Below are 21,022 nucleotides of genomic sequence, written 5' to 3' on the forward strand. Positions count from 1 at the left end.
GGCTTGCTGCAACACGGACCAGGGACCAGTCCAACAAATGCGGACATGAGGGAACCTCAAAATGGGGCGAGAGTTTTCTAGAATTGGTAGCTATGGGATGACTCTCTAGTAAATATACCTGAACCCTGATAGTTGAGTTGCTGTGGCCGTAGCCATATCGATCTTTCCATCCTCAGTAGCCACAACATTCGCTTCAGCCTCTGCCTTATCCAACTTCTTGTTTTCCCACTTATGAACATATCGTAGCAACAGAGCAAGAAGGGCGACGACAACACAGATCGCGGCATTGGCGCTACCGCCTGGTGTGTATTGGGGCCCGTCTTTGCTTGGATACATGTATGAACCGTAGATACTCGCTGTGTTGCCGATCATGTTGCAGATGGCGATGATGGCAGAGCGCTTTACTAGAGGACGGGGGAAAGAGTTCGCGACCCATGATACAATGATTTGATCTGTAAAGTGTCAGTTGACGATTCCAGAACAGCCTGGATTGTTGAGCTTACAAGAAGCGACGGAGCCCATGGGCATGAGAAACATAGCAAAGAAGCGAGCCCCGACAACGGTTGTCCCAGCTGCGATGGCGTTTCCGATGGCTGCTACGAGCATGAGACAAATGATATGAAGCGATCTATCGTTCGTCTTGGCAGAGCTCAACGTGACGCAGACAGAGAGAAGGAAAGTCGCAAACTGAAGGCCAGTCAGTGAATCTTACTATATCTCAAAGAATAATGTCTCGACTTACCCAAGCTGGAGCAGTGAGCCACAGAGTGGTGATCTTTCCATATCCAAGCGTTCCAACAATAGTTGGGAAGAAGTATTGGAATGTCTGGGAAATCAAGCTGACGTGCTGGAGAAGAACAAAGAGGTAGAGTCGATAATCGCGTACAGCCATCTTAACACCATCCCAGATTGTCTTTTCGCCGTATGCGTCGACTTCGCTGATATCTTGTGCCAATCGCCATGCTGCAAATGCTCGCTCTTCTTGGGTGAGCCATTTCGTGGTGTGAGGATAATTGGGCAGAGCGACTGAGGCGATAAAGGAGAATCCGATGGCGGCTACGCCCTCCTGTATTATCTATTAGCTTTGCCACATTAATGTCAAGATTGAACTCACGATGATGAACAGCCATCTCCAACCTGCGATCCCATGCGCTCCCTCAAGATCTCCCAGAATCGCCGCACCAAGAACACCGCCAAACATATTCGCCAACGCATTTCCCGAATAAAGCCACGCAATGCGCCTCGTAAGTTCAGCTCTCGTATACCACGAACTCATCAAAAACACCGCCCCCGGAAAGAACGGCGCCTCAACGAAACCCAAAAAGAATCTAATCACAATTAAATGCGTGAAGCTATCAGAAGCAGCATTACACGTCGACACGACGCCCCAGAGACAACAAGACGCGCTAAGGTACAGCGACGGCCGAAGCTTTGTCAGGATGAGGTTGGAGGGGAGTTGCATGAGTAGATATCCCACGAAGAAAATCGACGTGGCGAGGTTGAAGTCTGTGCCTGACATGCCGAGATCTTCCTCGAGGGATCCTTGTCTTGCTTGTGCGAGATTCGAGCGGTCGAGAAAGTTGAGGAGATACATGACCACGAGAGTCGGCATTAGTCGCATGTCGACTTTTCGGAGGAGTTTCTTGTCAAAGTCTTTGCGCCATTCTTCGGTTTGGGCGTTAAAGTCCCATGACTCGAGGTTTTGCTCACGGGCGGTATCGCCTTCGTCCATTTGGACAGATGCTTTGCCTGTGTCCATTATTGCGTCAAGAGTACCAGGTGGCAAAATACGAGCTTCACTACTTCGGTGGAAGACAGAGTGTGTTGGGGACCAAGAATTCAGCTACGATGACGGTATATAAAGCCTCCCAAGCAACCCGGCACAAGACTCGGCAAAGGAATACACCGAATCTGCATCATAATTGGTAACAGATCAGCGAGACATGCAACATCACCAGCGGGTCGACCAACGAGAAACAAGGCGATTGCTTCGAGTCGGTAGATCATCCCCCGCAATTGACGAGACTACCCCGCAGCTGAGTCGGGTTGATTCTGGGGTAAAATGGGCACGAGCAAGGTCTATGACTCGGGGGTGTCACGATGACCCGCTCACTTGTGGGGAGGTCGCTGGTTTTCGTATGTGCTGTTTGATGGGTGTTATACGGATTAGGAGGGAGGGTAGTATTAGGCTGCCTCTACGGAGATAACGTCGCGGAGTTGGATGTGTTTGCATGTTCTCTTATCTTGATGCTCTAATTCAATACGAGTCAGATATCTTGGAACGAGACAGATCTTAGGATGCCGATTGGGGAGGGAAAGATAATGCAGACTTGAAAATACTGTGACCCGGCAGCGAGCTTTACTGGCATATGGCTAATATCAAGGCTCTCCACCTCGACAAACTTTCGTTCAGACGAGGACTCTCGGAGCCAGAAGTAGTTATCGAGACAATCTCAACCGCATGCCGAGGTACTTTTGTAATGTATCTTCCGAGATTTCCTATTGAAACGCGAGTTGGGGTTTGAATGCAACGGTAAACGATGCACGTATCCTTGTTCTGCCAATCAAGTCCATCTTCACTATTAGGCAAAATGGATGTTGAGGTGCGATCGGCCGTGCGGAGAGTAACCGAGCCTAGCGGATATGCATATCGGGCAAAAGACCGAGGAATGATGGATTTGCTACTCAGATACTGTCACCTGATCTTATATGCAGACAGTCGGGATAAACACAGACATGTTAAAGGATTGCTGCAACCTTACTCTAGGTGATCTCTAGATTGAAGTTCTCCATCATACACTAGGTTCTCTCTGCCGGAAACAGCTCTCAGCCCCAAGTCTCAACTGCAAATAATACTTCTAGCCCACAACTTATGTATCGATAGTCTCCATCATACGCTCACCCTGGAGAGCAACTACAAAGAGTATGGCTATCATATCCTATTAGCAGCGAAGCAGAGCAATGTCCATTGAAAGATATTTGACAGACTGGATTAACAAATATAGCCAGACAGTAGACCATATCACGACACCTTAACTAAGACCATGATAGGTAGCTAGCTTGGGGGCACTGAGGGGACTGGAGCTCCTAGAAGGACTTTTCTATCCCACGAGTCCGAAGACCTCGTGAACGGTAAAGCATAAACATGTTCGCCAATGGTCACCTCACTTGAGTAGAGAAGAACATCAATGACTTCATCTCTCATGTCAAATAGCCTTCGTCTCCAGGAGCCAGGCGGCAAGTCGCTGTAGCCTTCCATAACCTTTTGTACAACTTCGGAAATTCCAGCGAAGTAGCTAGTATTGCCCATGGAACCGAGGACGAAATCGACGCAAGGTCGGTTCATTGGGGCTAAACGGGAAACGATTGTATATGTCTTCTTTCAAATCGTCCTTTGCGTCGGTCTCGTCATGATCCTGGTACCCGGCTCTTAGCACCTCTTGGCCAGAGATGTGTAATTTCCGTCACTTATTCCCAGCCGTTAGCGATGTCATGGGACGGTAAAGGGTTCTCAAGTCATATCTACCCGGGATGATAAGAAAACCTCCCCTGTTAAGATGTGCTAATATGAAAGAAGTCAATTGATTGCAACATTCAGATTGTATCAAGTCGCGACCGTAAAGCGCTCCGCTAAAGCTCGCTAAAGCATAGCCTCATGGAGTTAGTGGGAGGTCGAGCAAGGATCCCGAACTCTATTTCGTAAACTCGATTAACTTACGATCAGGGCGACTTTAAATATGGTACCAGTGAGGTGTCTTTGATTTCGTGTCGACCAGGGGACTGCATGCAATATTATCGAACTGAAGGCAGAGACGGTCAGCTCGCCTACCTACGCTTAGATGAACCGTAGGTCAGTATCGTGGCACGACGCGATCTTCTATCGGGTTGTCAAGCTTACCAAGATCAAATGACGTACCAAGACAAGAGCGGCTGGCGTATTAGTCTAGAAGCTCTTGAGAACAGATCAATAGTCCATAGCACCAAGTCGGTGGGAAGCGAGATAACCTATAACCAAAAAGGATAGTTCAAGCGACTTCCCCGCAAACCTACGGATCGCGACATGGGGCTTGATAAGATGGTCACGATCACCGGCAGAATTACGAACAAGCCTATCATCAAGCATAAATTTATCTACCTCCCGCATCTAGATCGATTATGGAAGCGGGAGCCGACTCCAGTGTACAATTCAGCATCGCTTATCAATTTGGCAGGTGAATGGGGAACGACCATGACTTACGCTTGGGTATTAGGAACGCAGCGTAGGTACAATAACTATATAAGGCTGTCGCGATGGCATAAGAGAATAAAATAGACACCATTCCACCTCGTCATTATTTCAGTTCTCAAACGAATCAATGAAGGCTCCAAGTTCTGTCTCCAGCCTGCTTCTGACAGTAGCTCTTCTGGCTTCACCAGGCTCAGCTACTTCCGAGAAGTCAAACAACAAGACAGTCATCGCTGACGCTGTCTTTCACAATGGCTCCATCTACTCTCTCGATCTTCTCTCCACAAAATACTCTGCCCTCGCCGTCAAAGATGGATACATCACCTTCTTAGGCGATGAAGAAAGCATTCAGTCATATGTTGCGAAAAATACCTCAGTCTTCAACCTTGAAGGCCGTATGATGATGCCCGGCCTCGTGGACGCCCATATGCATCCAATTAGTGGCGGGGCTGGTCTTCTCAAGTGCAACATGAACTTTCAGCCCTTGGGTCTCAGCAAAGTCCTTGAGAAGATTCAGAGTTGTCTTGATGACGACAAGGATAAGAGTGATGAAGATTGGCTAGAGGTCATTTCTCTTGACTACTACGCCTTGGTTGACGATACGGGTGGCGTCACGAAGAAGGACCTGGATAAGCTGAAAACAAAAAGGCCTATTCTGGTTGCGTCAGCTGATTCGCATACCTTCTGGGTCAACTCAGCTGCGTTGAAGGTATCTTCACTCACGAGCAAGACCAAAGACCCACGAAACGGCAAATTTGAAAGACTTCCCGGAAGTCAAGAACTTTCAGGAATTTTACAAGATTCCGCAACGAGCTTGTTAGCAGGGCCGGCACCACCAACAGCCGAGGACAACATTCGATCCGCCAGAGCAGCGTTGAAGCTCCTCCGTGAGGAAGGCGTGACAAGTTTCCAGGAGGCTGCGTCCAGCGAGGACACAGCTCTTGCGTTTGCAGCTATTAAGAGAGAGGGAGGTTTAACAGCCCGCGGGTTTTTCGACTATCTCGTGCAGCCACCCAACAACACCGCGGGGATTGATGATCTCGTCAAGGACGTCGTCAATGTTACTTCGACGTGGAATGACAAGAAGGAGTTGGGCCCCAAGCCCTCTATGAAATGGCACGCTGTGAAGATGTTCATGGACGGCGTTCTCTTATACCCCGCCAACACCGGATCCCTCATCGAGCCATACTTTCAGCCTGTGGCTAATACCTCCATGTGGGCACCCAAGTCAGACTTCGGACCCAAAACATACTGGGACAAGGAACTGCTCAGCCTAACTCTAACAAAGCTGTTCAAGAACAATATCGACGCTCAGATCCACGTTGACGGAGATCTCGCGGTTCGAACAGCTCTCGATGCCCTCGAAGAGCTGCGTAACAAGAACCCAAAGCTTCGTGATTACCGCGTTGGATTCGCGCATAACGAAGTAACCGATCCTTCAGACTGGCCTCGCTTCGCTGAACTCAAGGCCGATCCTATCATGAGCTTCCAGTGGTCACAAGCTAGTTCAGTCTGGCTCCCGAATGGTGTTAAGAGTATGGGTCCAAGACGATCGCATTACATGGAAGCTTTTGGAGAACTTGCCAAGTTTGGGTCTGCTATTGTTTACGGTAGCGACTGGCCGGTAAGCCACCACTAGATGAATCTGAAGAACATCGAGACTAACATCATTCGTAGATTGATCCTCTTGACGAATGGCTCGCCATCAAGGCCGGCGTCACACGCTCCGGCGATCCTAAGAACCCTCACTCTCCGGCTTCACAAGGCGCACCCTACGATGGCAACGGTCTTCCAGGTTTGACTCTCACACGGGATCAAGCCATCCGCGCCATCACGACCGAGAGCGCTCGCTTCCTCCGCGCTGATGCCTACATCGGTTCCCTTGAAGTTGGAAAACTTGCAGATGCTATTGTCCTCAAGGCTAATTATTTTGAAGTGCCGGAGGAGCATATCGCTAGACAAAAGACACTGCTGACGATGGTTGGTGGTGAGGTAGTGTATATCGCTGATGAGGTTGATTTTAAGAATGGTGTTAAGGCGAAGTTTGCGAATGATGATGATGTTGGTAGGATGATTAAGAGGAGGAGTGTTGGGGGGATTCAGGGGCGGGATTTGTCGGAGGAGGGGAAGAGATCTGTGCAGAGGCTTCAGACTCGTGGGGCTTGTGTTCATTCTCATCACTAGCTGACGGGAGTCTTGCTTGATAAGTAGTTTTTCTCTCTGGATCAAATGAGAGAAGCCAACTTTGTTGAAAAGAGTATGCGGCCAAGTAACAGCAAGAAGTGTCGCATCTTGGAATGTGATAATGTGAAGACCTATCATGGGAGTATCTCGACTGGTATAATCCTTTAGCGATATCGGTGCACCGGGTGGTATGCCAACGTCTCGAGTTCCTGATGCGCCTGGAAAGGTTGAAGGTCGACTAGTTGCTTCTGGCAATAGCTTTACTTTAGTATGCTCTTCGATACTGATATCATGATGTTGGTACGAGTAAGACACGGCGGGCCGTTCAGTTGTGTAAGGACTTGGGACATGGACCCCTAGAGCTCCTCGTGCATTACTCCCATGCCTCAATCTTTCGCCGAGTTTCTTCCAATCGCTAACAGTAAGGAATTCCGATAGCGATATGTGAAGTTTGTTGGCGTTTAAGACGTCATTGGAGCGCATGGTCCACCCCATCACGAGGAACTTCAGGACGGACACATTGTCAATCATGTGCGTGGGATACACAATATCGTCTGATGTTGAGTTCGAAGGACCCATATTTTTCTGTGAATTGACTGGTGATAATGTACTAAAATGAAGATATATACTGCGAAGGGCTGTTAAATTGTTTAATAGCCACGCCCACCACGACACCAAAATCTCACGCAAGCATGGTTTCTGAAAGAACAAATCGCATCAACCCTCTCAACACGAAGTTCTCAGATCTTTCCAAATCCAGCGTTTCCAGGAACTTTGCTCTGCGCGGTAGTAGCCTGCGTAGACCTCGCAATAGGCAACCCCTTGAACTCCGACATAAAGCCCGTATCCTTCCTGTTAAATGCACTAGACGAAATGAAGATATTACCCTGGCACACGCGACCTAGGTACTGCTTCGTAGCGCTAGCAGCAGCGTTATCAGGACAACTGTTAAGCTGGCCCTTGAAATCGGGGACGACGACTTGCTTGACGTTCTGGAAGACGTTGCCCTCGAAAAGACCCTTGCCGGCAGTGTCACCTTCGATGGCGTGGCCGTTGATGTCGCGCCAGACGTTGTTGACGGCGTGGAGGAAAGTTGTTGCTGAGAGGGCTGGGCCACGGCCTGCGGTGTGCTCGATAAGGTTGTCTGAAAGATGTCAGTAGAGCTTTTAGTTATGGTGGTGGGGGAGGTGTACTCTGGAGGGTGATTTGATCGCCCTGGCCGACCATCTCGATGGTCCAGTAGTGGTAGCCATCGCAGCCAGCGGACCACTGTGTACGGCCGTCGATGTGATTGTTGGAGAGGGTGATGCCAGTGCTCTTATCGCGGCCAAAGACGTAGTGCTGGCGACCAAGTAGAGATGTCTAGAAATCTTAGTAATCGTTCGGGTTACCTGACGAGACGAACTTACGGTGCAGTGATCAATCCAGATCTTGCTCGTGCCGGAGAAGGTGAAAGCATCACCGCCCCAGACATACTGAGGGGTCAAGTTCGTGATATCTGCAAGCCTGTTAGAGAACTCATATAGGAAGTAGTAATCAACGTACGATGTTTTGAACAATAATGTTCTGACATTAACAAATCGCAATCCCTTCCCCTTGATGATACCCTTATTCCCAACCCCGATAATCGTCTATCAGAAGCAACGTTAATCCCACTCGTCCCCGCCTTGCTGTACGTAACATCGACCTTAGGATTATCACCACACCAATTCCCAGCTGCGTTGATAGCCAACTGACATCCTGCACCAGTCTTCCACGGCGCACATCCCTTCTCTTTAACTGTACCCTCTGAATCGATAAAGTCGTATGTTCGATCAAGGACAATAACGCGGGGCGTCTTATCGGTGAGATAAGTCACCAGCTCTTGAATATTCTTGGGCGTAACTACTGCAGCGGAACCACCGCCTGTTACACCTTGTGCAAAACCTTGTGCTGAACCGGAGAGTTTCTGGGCGGTTATGGGGGTGAGGAGCGCTGTGAGGGCGCTGAGGTAGAGGGTGAACTTCATGATGGCGATAATTGATAAAGCCAAGAGATGGACTGGATAAATAGTCTCGTATTGATTCAAGCCATCATCTGAATTATAGTAAAGGGATACGCGGTTTCGTCGGATTATTCTTCGGAGAAACCGGCCTATGCGAAGTTATCTAGCTCCTTGTTTCAGTTAAATCTAAAGCACAGTTGAAGTGGACTCCAGGCTGAGTGGAGAATATTATTTCCGTCAGTGACAGGCCAGTATAGCCCTATACAGCCCTTAATTTCGTTAGCTTCGTTACAACGGTCGTGACAATCGTATAAGTGCCAGTGACATTCATCAATTGCTAATGCGTAGGGCGACTGATTATTGGAGCATATACAGATCCGATCATCCCATCTAGCATGAAACGGAGGTAAGGTTGATACGGGGTGTGAATGAAAGAACAGCGTTTCCTAGATTGTCCCTTGACTCCGTTCTTGTTCTGGTTAGACATTGGACGAGAAACAGATTGATGAAACGGACCATCCCGTATATCCGATGAGCATTATCCGTATGAGCATTAGTAGCATGCTGAATTGCCTTCGGCAGCTGACATGGGTTCAAAGTAGATGCAGTCACGTGCGAATAGTTATCCTGTTCTCATGAAGTCGGCCAAGTCGTTATTCGCTCCAATCACATAAATATCTAGCATTCATATCTCCTCAATTATAGTTATCCAACTTCCCTAGCAACTTGCCCCTCTTTTATCGTCGGGCAATTTGCGCAAACAGCTTAGCCGTCTCCTCAGGAATACTAACGAAAGGGAAATGCCCTGACGACAGCTTCTCTACCTTATCAAAGCTTCCAGCCTGAATAAGCATCTCCTGTAACTCCGGAGGAACAGTCTGATCCTTTTCGCATAAAATATATGTCTTTGGAATCGTGACGTCAGAGTTGATGAACTCCGATACGTCGCTGAGACTCTTCTGGCTTTGACTTCCTAGGACCAGCTTCCAAGCTTCATCTTGTTTCTCCGGGGAAAGATCGCTGAAGAAGAGAGGCTTTGCGGCCTCTGTCATGTGGAAGACCCCATCCTGTGATCAATTCTGTCAGTGGGATTACATGCAGGTAGGTGATTGACATACCTCATGCTCGAAATACGGCATCGGTGGCGCTGGCTCCGTGTCGCCTCTAGCGTTCTTCCCCCTCTGCGCATATGCAAACCCAGCGACAGCGACATATCCTTTAAAACCACCAGAAAGTCCCTTAGCCTTACGCTCTGTAACAGTGTGCCCTTCGATGGCGAGTAGAGCGGGGAGACTTCCGTAGCTATGTCCAAAGATCACAACCTCAGACCCTTTCTCGAACTCGGAAGCCAGGCGGTCGTGAATTTCATTGACATCATCGAGAAGACCTTTGTTAGCTAAATCTTTGAACTCCTGGCTTGTGGGGTCTTTGTAAGTGAGGGTTTTAGCAACGGTTAATGTCGGGATGATGACGGTAAACCCGTCTTGCTCCAGAATGTTGGCGACAGGTTGATAGACTTCGGGGCTGCAGAAGCCACCTGGGACGATGACAATGACGGGCTTGGTCTCCGACATTTTGTAGATGTAAGAAGATAAAGATGTGAAAGTGGAATGCTGACACAGTTAGACTTCATGTAAGCGCTCAGTTACTGCTTTATATAGTTGCATAAGCGCTAAACGGAGTTCCGCTTAACGGAATTCCGCGTGTAAGCTGACGTCTACTAGATCTAGTATAGCTCAGGAAAGGTAATAAGCTGCTAAACACTTGGATTGACAATCAGGGCCTGTAAGATATTATGGAGTAGTCCTGGTCTTATTCATATGATACGATCCTCGAGTCTAATTGGATACCACGCGAGTCCCCGTCAAACAAGTCATGTATCATTTCGCATTCTGTAGCCAAGTGGATCTTGGAGCTAAAAAGGGATTATAGTATTATAAACTATAGCTTCATTTTGTTTTAGATTGGGACACTAATCTTTATTAAGACTATCCACATATTGCCGGATAAATGCTGAAGTTACTTGTGATCTTTCAGACATGGCTAGCTTTAGTTATAGCTTCGTTTCCGCCATAAAAGGACCAGACTCTATTTTGTGTTCCTCATGTTTGTATTCCAGTTGCTTTGTTGATAGAAAGGGAAGGCAGAGTATGACCTCTGCCTCAACGCTCTGACTGAAACTCGAATGGAATTGGTTTCCCCGTCCACGTTATTCTGATGTCCAACCTCAGTCAGGCTCTTTAAGTTACTCTCCCATTGGCTGTTCACCAGATGTTTTGAGCATGGTAGCCATTTCCCTTATCATGCGAGTCGATATGCAAGCGTTCACTAGTTGCATTACCGGTGTGATATCTCTGTAAGTAGCGTCGCTGGGGGATAAAGGTCAGGGATAGCATGGCACGGAGGCGGCTGAAGAGAAAAGAGGCAGCATATTGGGCTGCACCAGTTTTCATTTTCGCCTCATGCCCCTTCCTCTTTCTTTTTAGTTTACTATTAACAGCAATCCACGACTTCAGAATCATGTGTTTAGGATGGGTTGTATGGGCTTTCGCCTGTTTACCAAGCCTGATCGTTTCGACCGCTCCCACCTTCCTCGAGCAAAGCAGCGACGACAACAATCACCGACACAGAAACAAAGACAGAATGGACGACCAAGTACTCAACCTCGATCACAACACACAAACAGACCGTCACGGTGTTCGTCCAGGGCCAATCCACCGTCACAGTAGGGTCCACGGGAACAGCAGCAAGTTCTTCAGAATCAGGCTCTGGCTATGGTGGTACGCCCAAAGGCACTATTATCGGTGCCGCCGTTGGTCGCGGTCTAGGCTTGATATTGATCATCTTGCTTTTTTCCTGTGGAGACGACGCCGCAAGTCTGCAAATCAGAAACAGCAGCCAAGTCAATTTTACGCAGCCAACAGCGAAGCCCCTGCAACGGCACGGAAGCCATCACCTCCTTTCGTGTCATCGCCCCCAACTCCAGCTGGGGAACGCGACACTTGGGCCTCGAGTCCTAGCCGAAGCGACTACTCCCAGCCGCCTTCGTATCTGTCTCCCATGCCGGAGCTGGGAAACACCCAGTTTGCTTATGAGATGCACACGTCGCCGCAGCGGCCGCCGCAGGAGTTGTATCATCCCCAGTACACGAGTGGTTTGGGATTGCCTGAGATGAGGGATCAGCGGAGAGGTTAGGAAGCAGAGCGAGGTGGCGAGGTTGTGCTGCGGTTCAGCTTGGGAGATAAGCTTGAGGCTGAGAGGCTTGGGTGTGATTGGTGCAACAGTGTACGAAGGATTCGATGCGGGGTGATAGTACAAGGATCTGACCGAGAGCCTGGTCTGAGCCACCCTTCTCGTTCTGATAATGATAGACGCTATGAAGACCAGCGCATTCGTGGCCGTTTCTGAGGTTTACAGGGTGACCGAGTAGTCGAGTGCTTAGCTATTGACCTATTTCAGTACTGTAGACCGGCCATGAGTAAGCAGGTACCCTATTGATGACACTAGTACCACTCGTGTCCCTCGGCTCGTCAATTTATGTCTTTCTTATACAGGCGTATGAATACAAGTGTTTCCCTCCCTCCCTAGGCTCTCATTTCCCCAACTTAGGCGAGTGGAGACGACTACAGCTGACCCCTCTCTGCTTGATACGTTTATTTCACTCGAATTCAGCCAGTCCACCATTTGCAAACACATTAGCGAACACGAAGGCTGCAGCATTACATGGATAATAGACAAGACGCCAATAGATCTGGCCTGGGACCAGAGCGATGAGTGCAGGGAAAGGACTCTGGAACTCATCCGAGCATTAGGCACCTGTCCTGAGGTTGAAGCTTTTGCCATTCGAACGTTTGAGAAGCCAGCAACTATAGTCACTCGGTTGATCGTTGGCGGTTTGAACGTCGTCCACCCATTCAAACCAGAAGGCCTTTCATCTCAAGTTCTCGTCTGACTATCTTGTCCTGATGTTTTATCTGTCCCAAGACGGCTGTTTCACAAGCCTACTGGCGAAAGTGTATGGAAACTCTGCTACTGTTATAGGATCCTAGCTGTTGATCACCATGTAGAGGATACCTGTTACACTACCCTCCATTCATGATAGGTTCCAATGGGGCTATAGGGCAATGTCTGAGTGCGACAGGTTCATTACAGGGACCAATGTAATGTATAAAGATAATATAAAGCTAGGCTGGGTAACATTCATATTATGCTAAATGACAGAAAGGTTCTCTTGGGATTTTCCTCATTCTAAAAAATTGCAACTGGAGATGAATACTATGGTGACTGTTCTCTCCTTCCTGTTTTTTTCCCCTGTGGTGTGTTTCCCTGCTTCAGCACTTATTCATGGCATCTGTTACAATATCTCAATCTCCAAAAGCAATTCTCTCAATCAATAAGACCTTCAACTGTGAACAGATTTGAGTGATTCACCTGGCTCTCTTTTGGAAGCTTTTCGTTGGGCTCATGCATCGCTCCTGTGTGAAATGATAAATTGCCCAGTCATGATGCCACTAGCTTCGAATGGACGCAACTGAACAAGCTGTGGTGTCTGAGATCCTAGACAGTGATCTCAGGTCAAAATCATCGTTCAGCAGGAAATTATACAGCAACTCGTACGGCATTCAGCTAACCACATCCCACTCTCGTTCAAGCTTCAGACGCCGCGTATTCCACTCCTTTGTTCAAACGATGCTACATAGCACTGCCCTTAATTGTCTCCAAGTATTCTGTTTTATGACGCTCGAATCCCGGCTTTGAGCCAAGTTTTCTCAGCCAGCTTAGAACAGACACCTCAATGCAGCTTTCTTTCCAGGCATTACTATGCACAAGCTTGACAGGAACCATTGCGACAAACATGATGCAAACTGGAAGTAAACGAAACCGTTTCGTACATCCCCCGGTACGGAATTAGATTTGTTCTAGTAGACGGCATTTACGTGAATCGAAATCCAGATTCGATTGCGTTATTGAACAATTAATGCTTAATACACTATATAACAAAGAGCGGCAAACTTGGCTCGTTATCAAAATCACAACATGACAGGTCGCCCTTCCATGACTCCCCGATACACTTCCAACAAACGGTTTCGCAGCTTGGAAGAACTACAGTATGAGCACCTATCTGGAGGCCAAGGGCAGCACCAGCCAGCCTTGCCAGCCAGTTATTTCTTGCTCGGAAGACACTTGCATTAGGTGGAAGGTCCAGAAGCTCGAGCCACGAGTCAATGGAAGTGAGCGGGAAGGCTGGTCGAGTCCTTTCCGCCTCATCATGGTCGCAACATTGGGTGATCCTCCTTTCTAATTGACGTGACTTCAAAGCTTTGAGGATATCAAGATCGGCGATCCAGGTATTTCGATCGAAAATAGATACTGGGGTTTCAACAAAGTTGGCGGCAATAGACTGATAGCCATGGGCCACCATAACGGGTAATTTGTATCTTGTGAACGATAGATGGAGTGATGTATGCTGAAAAGCGTCATCGAGCCTACCATCAAAGGGAACGTGGCTAATGTGGCTCCATTTCGATTCGTCAATTTTGTGAACCTTTGGGTCCATTGGAGGGATCATGAGGCTGATTCCAGGTTTTCCGATATTTCCTACGATACGCTTGATTTCATGCTCATTTGGTTGGTCGATTGGATCACAAATGAGTGGCGTAGCGACGTAGATCGAGTTACCTGATGATAGAGCCATAACCTCGTTCAGCCCTTGAGGATCGAGATTAACATCATGGTTCTCGAACATGGCGATACAAGCGAATGATTGAGGTCGGCTCATTAGATAGCTGGTAATTTCCGTCTGATTTTGTTTAATTTCTTTGTCAGAGGTAACGGAATGTTCCACCTCATCCATTTCCATTGAATACATAGCGTTATCCGCAAGCCCGAGCGGATTAGGGCCATCTCCAGAAGCAACCGCCCATGGGTCTGAGAATGTTACTCTCGGATCCAAAGTGGTCGACGCAGTCAGTGAGCCCTTGCTCATAATCCATTGACTCAGAGGAACATTCACTTTTGGAGCCGTACAAGCATTAGACTCTTCGCTTTCGCTTTCGCTTTCGCTTTCGTGATCAGTGGACAGACTTTCGTGTGGCGGGCAGCTTGAACGACACCGCGAATTCTCTCCACTCCGGGGTCGTGACGAGGCTTCCACTTCAAGCATTCTCTTTTGGCAGTCGAGTACCCATAGAGCATTACTTAGACGCGTTGAAAAAATGCCAGTCGTAATGGTAGCAGTTGGCATTAGCTTGTAAGACTCTGCGGCTGCGCCAAGAGCTCTCAGCGATGTCAGGTATGGGCCCTTACTATCATGCGATACATCTAATAGCTCTAGATGCATCCCTAGAAGTGCAGTATCAACCCAACGATGGTGTAGGGCTTTGGCAACGGTTTTAGCCTCCACCAGAGATGAGCCAGCGACTTCGGATGTGGTCAACTTGAAAATAGCAGCGTGGTGAGGATCGCCTAGAACAAACTCGTAACGAGCTCGAGATTCCAAGCCGAGTAAAGCTCCGCCAACTGTAAAAGAAGGTGATGCGGTTGGAATGATTTCTTCCAAAGCATCCAAAGCATCAAGGTCAAACGAGAGCTCGTTCTTGGAAAGCGGCCTGGCACTTCCGACCCAACGAGAGTGTACCAGATCAGATGGTTGAGTCTGCCGCTTTCTCTTCCTGCATAGAGTTTCTTTAGGGAGGGCACTAGCATATTCCCATATCCACGAGATTTGCGGCAGTTTACGTTCATGTAGCGTAAAAAAGGACTCGGCCTCGTCTTCTTTCGTGCTATCTGAATCAACTTTATGCTGGCGATATCGAATGAGAAGATTGTCAGAAGTGCCACCGAGAATCTCAGAGGCTATTTCTCGTAATAGTGCAACGCGATAACTAGAATCTGGGATAATACCAATGAGAACAGTAACATTTGCAAGGCCGAAGAATGGCATTGGATGATCCTTGGGGTCGGCCAAAAACGAGTCGCATCGTCGAATTCCGCGCATAATCAAACTCTTGAAATGTTTTCTTTCAATTCCCGATGATGAAATATATTTCTCAGCGGTATCAGCGAGCAAGTAGGGCCATGGACGGGCAGTCCCGCCAGTAGTTGTCCCCCTGCCGGCGACCATTAAAGTTTCGCCAATCTCAAAAATAATCTTGGTTGCCGAAGAAATGTCATGACGACATGGTCCCCAGGTTGAGAAGATGGAACCGAGAACAACCATGAAGAATTCGGATAAAGAAAGCCGTGTGCATGTTTCGTCAAGTACTGTTGTCGAAGCAACTGGATCTCCGTAATACTTGAGGAAAGCCAATGGGAGAGACCAATGTACGCCCTCAATCTGGTCCTGGGACCTGTGCGCTGATAGTCCGAGAGTGACTACCCCACTTGGTGGTATGAGGACATCGTTCAGGGCGATACGGTTTGGACCTGCTTCCAGGGCATATAAATCTGGGTACAAATGCCAAGATGTCAAAGCTAGAATGACAGAACCATCCTGGATACTCTGTGGCATTCCCAAGACCATGTTCTCCATGGCTACAAGTGCCGTTCGCCAGGCTTCCATAACACTTGCATAAACGCCCCCGCTTCCGCTAATAGGGATTTTGGCTTTTCGGGTAAGCAAGAGGAGTTGCTTCTGCTGCCGGAGTTTGGCACTGTCTGCTATTTCTAGCCATGCTCGCGCACTCGAGTCCCAAGCAGACACCTGCTCTCGCGAAATGTCGATTTGTGCTAGCTCGGTAAAAGACTTCAATGGATCAGTAGGGTCACCTTTTTTCAGTTCATCCTTCCTGGTCTGAATGATCTCATCCCAGATGGATTCTGCCTCTGATGCAGACCAAATTCTTGCCAATAGGCAGGCAAGCATATGGATAGCAATGGCCCCGTTGCCAGAAGTCGCAGCAGCCCATATACTAGTAGCATCTGGTCCAGTCCATTCCTGAAACAAGCCCCCATGTGATGATTCATGAGAGCCGTCAGTTGTAGACTTGATAATCTCGCTTGCCCTGATGCCGTAGGCTCTTATTAGATTTGGCGTTGCAGGAATATGGCCCGAAAACAGGGCTCCGAGTCTTCGAGCGATGACGTGTTCGGCTCCAGTCTCAGCGGCATCCCGACGTCGCGGGGAAAGCCGCTCCCCAATCGTCTTGTATTCAGCGGGAGCATCTACTCTGAATAATGAAAAGTCGAAATTGAGATTTGCCAGTGCGAGCGTTGTTTCTTGAGTTCCCGCCACGAGCGCCATCGTAGCCTTACCCAACGATGACATTGTTAAATGGAAGTCAACAGCGTCCTGCTTCTAGGCGTAGGTGATAATCTTAATAAAAAGATGAATATTGATAGCAGAGCATGTGTGTTGTAAAAAAGACAAAAAGCAATGGCGAAATCTTGCAACAAGTACGGGACCTTTGATTAAAAGATAAGAAGGATCACCTCTATTATTTCTCGTTGGTGCCACTTGGCAATCCTAGATTAGCCATTCGTATCAGTGGCTTGCATTATGTACCAAGGCGCTTACAGCTATGTGAAAGGCCTGGCCAATTAATCCAAAGTTCTGTGTGATTTATAAAACAGCTCCTATATATAGGTGAGCTGTACGACCCGAATTTGTTCCGAGCCTTATTTTCGCGCACCTACCCTGGCGCTTGGCTTGCCGGGGGTCTCCAACCCAACCAGTCCAATCTAACCTAATTCGGTTCAACCCCTCACGATTTTACAGGGAAAATCAGGCTTTAGATTAACGCTCGCAACAACTCAATTCAGGCCGACTTTTTAATTAGCTTAACTTGGGAAGTGTTTAGGCTTAGATCAGGTATGAGTTAGCTAATTAAGCTTAAATTAAATAAGTCGACTTGGAGATCTATAGTCTAGCTTAACTAGGTTAAGGGGCCCTATAAAGAGCTTTTTTTTACTAATTAATTAGCTAAAATAAAATAAAAAGGCTTAAGTCTTTAAAAGTATTTAAAAATAAAAGAAAAAAGTACTTATATATTACTTGAACTTTACTATATTAACTTATTAACTTCTAAATTAGGAGCTAGATAGACTTAACTTATAGTCTTTTTTCCTAACTTGTAAGTCAGGGAATTAGGCTTAAATTCAACCAGCTGACTTCAGTCATTGCAAGCGTTGCTATAGATATTGCGGTCAACTCCACTGATCTGCTAAAGCAATCATACGGTCTCGAGACCCCTAGGGTTAGAGAGCATGGCCACTTACTGCCAACACCAATGTAGGCACCACTGATGGTGACAAGCACCCGCAAGCTTCCTTGGCTTCATCGCCTTGCCTCGTTAAGCCAACGGCACTGAGTACGATATGAAACGAGCGGGAAAGAGGTAGGCAGGCATGTTACGAAGCACCTGCACCTCGCTCAGGCGTGCGTCCACAAAATACAGCAGGCACTACAGGCAGGAGTCATCACTTCTACAGGTAGCTCCGCTGCCAAAGACAAAGACTTGACTCTGACAAGACTTTGTTCCTCTGCATCCCCTCTCCTCTCAATCCTGCAAGCCTTCGTCAATCACTCACTGCATCTATCTCACCTGCGCTGGTGGCCAACCTTTCTGATCCACTCAAGACTTGACCACCCTCGAGCACATCCATTCAGCTTCGTCATGGAGAACGAAGAGCGCATCCTCCCGTCGATCAGTGTCACGCCTATTTCATACGAGATCAGACTCCATCCTGATTTCGACGAGGAGAAATTCCAAGGCTTTGTCATAATCAGGTGAGGCCTTCTAGCTAAGGGCGGCGCGTTGGGTGTTTTGCAGCACTGACAGACTTTGTTCACAGCTGCACCGTGATTGGCACCTGCTCATCTCTTGAATTGCATTCCAAGTCAATCAGGGTAAAGAAAGCGCTCGTCAAGTTCAAGAATGATCGCTGGGACGTTCTGGATACACTGAGGTACGTCCAAATCAGGAGCGCTACCGCGATCGCCATTCATTAACAAGCTACGACGGCAAAGCTACAACGAGGCACGTTACACTTTGACAATCGAACTCCCCAAAGAGATTTCCCCAGGGGACTCAAACCAACTTGCAATTATCCTTTGCTACACCGGCAAGTTTCGCGGCGATTCGACTGGGCTCTACCAGGCGAGCTATGAGACATATGATGGTGTGAAGCATCGCATTGCGGCCACAGCGCTGGAGTCGACATACGCGGAAGAGGTAAGAGTCACCAGACCTTGAGGCATTACTTTGCAACGACGACTGACTTCTCATAGGTCTTCCCCTGTTTTGGCAATTCTTTCACGGAAGCCGAGTTCACCCTTTCCGTCGTCGTAGACGAGTCTTTTGTCACCGTTTCGAATATGCCCGTGCAAACCACTTCGACCGTGGAGCATTATTCTAAGAAGATGGTAACATTTCACAAGAGCGTTTCGATGCCGACATATGTGAGTGCCACCCCACAAAAGTGACAAACGCATGGTCTGACTGTCAAAGCATCTCTTTCTGGTAGCCGGACCCCTGGCCGAGGTGAAATGCACCAACAGCAGGATCCCCATGTCTGTCTTTTGCCCTCTCGGCACTGAAGAGCAGGCTACATTTGCAGTGGACCTCGCAGCCCAAGGCTTTCAGTTCTTCGAAGACTGCTTCGGCCTACCATACCCGCTCCCAAAGCTCGATTTGATCGCCGTTCCAGAATTCTCCACGCACACGCGGTCTTGGGGAGCAATCATCTTCAGCGCAGCAAACCTTTTGCTCGACCCAGAAGGCTCTACTCTAGATAAGAAGAAGAGTGTCGCAGAGGTAATCCTTCGTGAGATCTCTTACATGTGGATCGGTAACCTGGTTAGAATGAGATCCTGGGATGCCCTGTGGATGGAGGAAAGTTTCGCTACTTTTATGTCGTGGTACGCGGCGGACAAGATGTTTCCAAGCTGGCATTTCTGGCATTCCTACATCGCCAATATCCTTCAGGAAGCGCTGAGCCAAGACTCCCTTGACGGCAGTCATGCAGTCGTCGACGCGGAGCGGCTATATGACGAGATCTCTTTTCAGAAGGGCTCGTGTATCTTTTGGATGGTTCTACACAATCTGGGCGACACCAAATTCTTCGACGGCGTGAAGCTGTATCTCAGACGTCACCAGTTCCAGCACACCAGGCCGAATGACCTTTGGACGGCCTGGGAGGAGCTTACCGGCGAACCTATGGCAGCGAGCATGAGTGTCTGGACCAAGGAGGCCGGTTTCCCACTCGTTCGAGTGTCTGAGATTCTCGACGAGAGTGGCGGTGTTCGACTCTTCCAGCAACGCTTCTTGGCCAGCGGTGTGGCAAAGGAAGAAGATGCGGCATCTGATACAATCTATCCACTCAGGATTGCAATCCGGCAGCCACACGGAGTTGAAACTGTTGACATGAATACAAGGGAGCTCATTCTTCCTCCCTCTGACGGCCTATTCAAAGTCAACGTGGACCATGGGAGCTTCTTTCGCACTTCCTACTCACATGAACTACTCACAGGTCTACTCGAGGAGGCTTCAAAGGGAAACCTCAGCCTTCGCGACTGCATCGGATTATCGTGCGACCTGGAAGCTTTGGTTGCCGCAGGAGTGAATAGGACCAGCGAACTGCTCGATCTCAACGTCAAGTTTGCTAAACTAGACTCATTCTATGTTTGGGAAATTATCGACCGCAACCTCAGATCCATTCAGTCTATCTACAAGTTTCACGGGCCTGGATTGAATGAGGCTCTTCAGAAATTGACCAGGGACGTTATCGGTCCCAAGGCTGAGGAACTTGGGTGGACCATCTCGAAGGATGATGACGAGAACCTCATCACGTTCAAGACATCGATGTTCGGTGGTGCGGGCCTTGCAGGACACCCCAGGTAAGTTCATTATTCTTCCTGTCTTATTCGCGGCTCACAGTCTCTGTGCAGTGTCGTCTCAGCCGCAAAGGAACTCTTTGCAAAACGCATGGCTGGCGACGAAAATGCAATCCCAGAGTCACTATGGCGTGGGGTCTTTAGAACCGTCGCAGCCCACGGCGGCCTTGAAGAACTCCAAAGCCTCGTCGATCTCTGGGAGAATTCCTCTGATGAGCACGAACAGTATCTTGCCTTGCAAAGTCTCGGACGGGCATCCAATGCTGAGCTTATGAAATGGGTTCTCAGCCACCTGCTGACCGACACTGTCAAGAACGAGGACGTGAGTTGATATATATCTACACAGAGAAAGGTGAAGCTAACGGGAGATTAGATGTTCTACCTCATTTGGCTGATTCGTGATACGGCTCATGGCGCGATTGAGCTTTGGGAGTGGACCAAGCATAACTGGGAGAGAGTTGAGGAGCAGGGTCCGGATGATATTGCGCCAGAGTTCCTTAGGCTTGCTCTTGAGGGTCTGCATACCAAGGATCAAATTGAGGACGTGAGAGCATTCTTTGGCGGGCGCGATACGAAGATTCCGATTGAGCAGAACTTGGAGGGCATGGAGAACCGGAGATCAAGGGCTGAACGTGACACCTCCGATGTTCGTTCGTGGTTGGAGGGGCATGGGTATCTGTAAGCTGAATTGGGGCCAAGCAGGTGGTGTAACGTAAAGTGGAAGTGTCACATTCACTGTGTCGTGAATCCACCACGATCAAATGCGACTGTAACCCTTAGAAGAGTCTGTAGTGAA

General features: G+C 48.4%; 7 protein-coding genes across 7 annotated transcripts; 3 read left to right on the plus strand and 4 right to left on the minus strand.

Annotated features, from left to right (window-relative positions):
• Window positions 1-105: 105 nt before the first annotated feature.
• FVEG_05698 (hypothetical protein) lies at window positions 106-1,759 on the minus strand (the record flags this gene model as incomplete). Its single annotated transcript, XM_018893941.1, has 4 exons — window positions 106-452; window positions 504-687; window positions 743-1,066; window positions 1,115-1,759. The coding sequence occupies 4 exons, from the start codon at window positions 1,757-1,759 to the stop codon at window positions 106-108; spliced, it is 1,500 nt and encodes a 499-aa protein (XP_018750893.1).
• Window positions 1,760-4,355: 2,596 nt separating this feature from the next.
• Window positions 4,356-6,409, plus strand: FVEG_05699 (amidohydrolase ytcJ-like; the record flags this gene model as incomplete). The annotated part of the gene is made up of 2 exons (XM_018893942.1): window positions 4,356-5,849; window positions 5,903-6,409. 2 exons carry the CDS (start codon window positions 4,356-4,358, stop codon window positions 6,407-6,409), a joined length of 2,001 nt encoding a protein of 666 aa, XP_018750894.1.
• Window positions 6,410-7,149: 740 nt separating this feature from the next.
• On the minus strand, window positions 7,150-8,417 carry FVEG_05700 (hypothetical protein; the record flags this gene model as incomplete). Its single annotated transcript, XM_018893943.1, has 4 exons — window positions 7,150-7,553; window positions 7,603-7,771; window positions 7,819-7,907; window positions 7,955-8,417. 4 exons carry the CDS (start codon window positions 8,415-8,417, stop codon window positions 7,150-7,152), a joined length of 1,125 nt encoding a protein of 374 aa, XP_018750895.1.
• A 713-nt stretch (window positions 8,418-9,130) lies between these two features.
• FVEG_05701 (hypothetical protein) lies at window positions 9,131-9,967 on the minus strand (the record flags this gene model as incomplete). The annotated part of the gene is made up of 2 exons (XM_018893944.1): window positions 9,131-9,460; window positions 9,512-9,967. 2 exons carry the CDS (start codon window positions 9,965-9,967, stop codon window positions 9,131-9,133), a joined length of 786 nt encoding a protein of 261 aa, XP_018750896.1.
• Window positions 9,968-11,036: 1,069 nt separating this feature from the next.
• Window positions 11,037-11,588, plus strand: FVEG_05702 (hypothetical protein; the record flags this gene model as incomplete). Its single annotated transcript, XM_018893945.1, has 1 exon — window positions 11,037-11,588. One exon carries the CDS (start codon window positions 11,037-11,039, stop codon window positions 11,586-11,588), a length of 552 nt encoding a protein of 183 aa, XP_018750897.1.
• A 1,795-nt stretch (window positions 11,589-13,383) lies between these two features.
• FVEG_05703 (hypothetical protein) lies at window positions 13,384-16,659 on the minus strand (the record flags this gene model as incomplete). The annotated part of the gene is made up of 1 exon (XM_018893946.1): window positions 13,384-16,659. The coding sequence occupies one exon, from the start codon at window positions 16,657-16,659 to the stop codon at window positions 13,384-13,386; it is 3,276 nt and encodes a 1,091-aa protein (XP_018750898.1).
• A 1,348-nt stretch (window positions 16,660-18,007) lies between these two features.
• Window positions 18,008-20,908, plus strand: FVEG_15708 (hypothetical protein; the record flags this gene model as incomplete). The annotated part of the gene is made up of 7 exons (XM_018904901.1): window positions 18,008-18,120; window positions 18,186-18,299; window positions 18,361-18,565; window positions 18,622-18,792; window positions 18,842-20,229; window positions 20,281-20,548; window positions 20,600-20,908. The coding sequence occupies 7 exons, from the start codon at window positions 18,008-18,010 to the stop codon at window positions 20,906-20,908; spliced, it is 2,568 nt and encodes an 855-aa protein (XP_018750899.1).
• Between the last annotated feature and the right edge of the window lie 114 nt (window positions 20,909-21,022).

This window comes from Fusarium verticillioides, chromosome 3, assembly GCF_000149555.1.
Source record: "Fusarium verticillioides 7600 chromosome 3, whole genome shotgun sequence".
NCBI classification, from domain to species: Eukaryota; Fungi; Ascomycota; class Sordariomycetes; order Hypocreales; family Nectriaceae; genus Fusarium; species Fusarium verticillioides.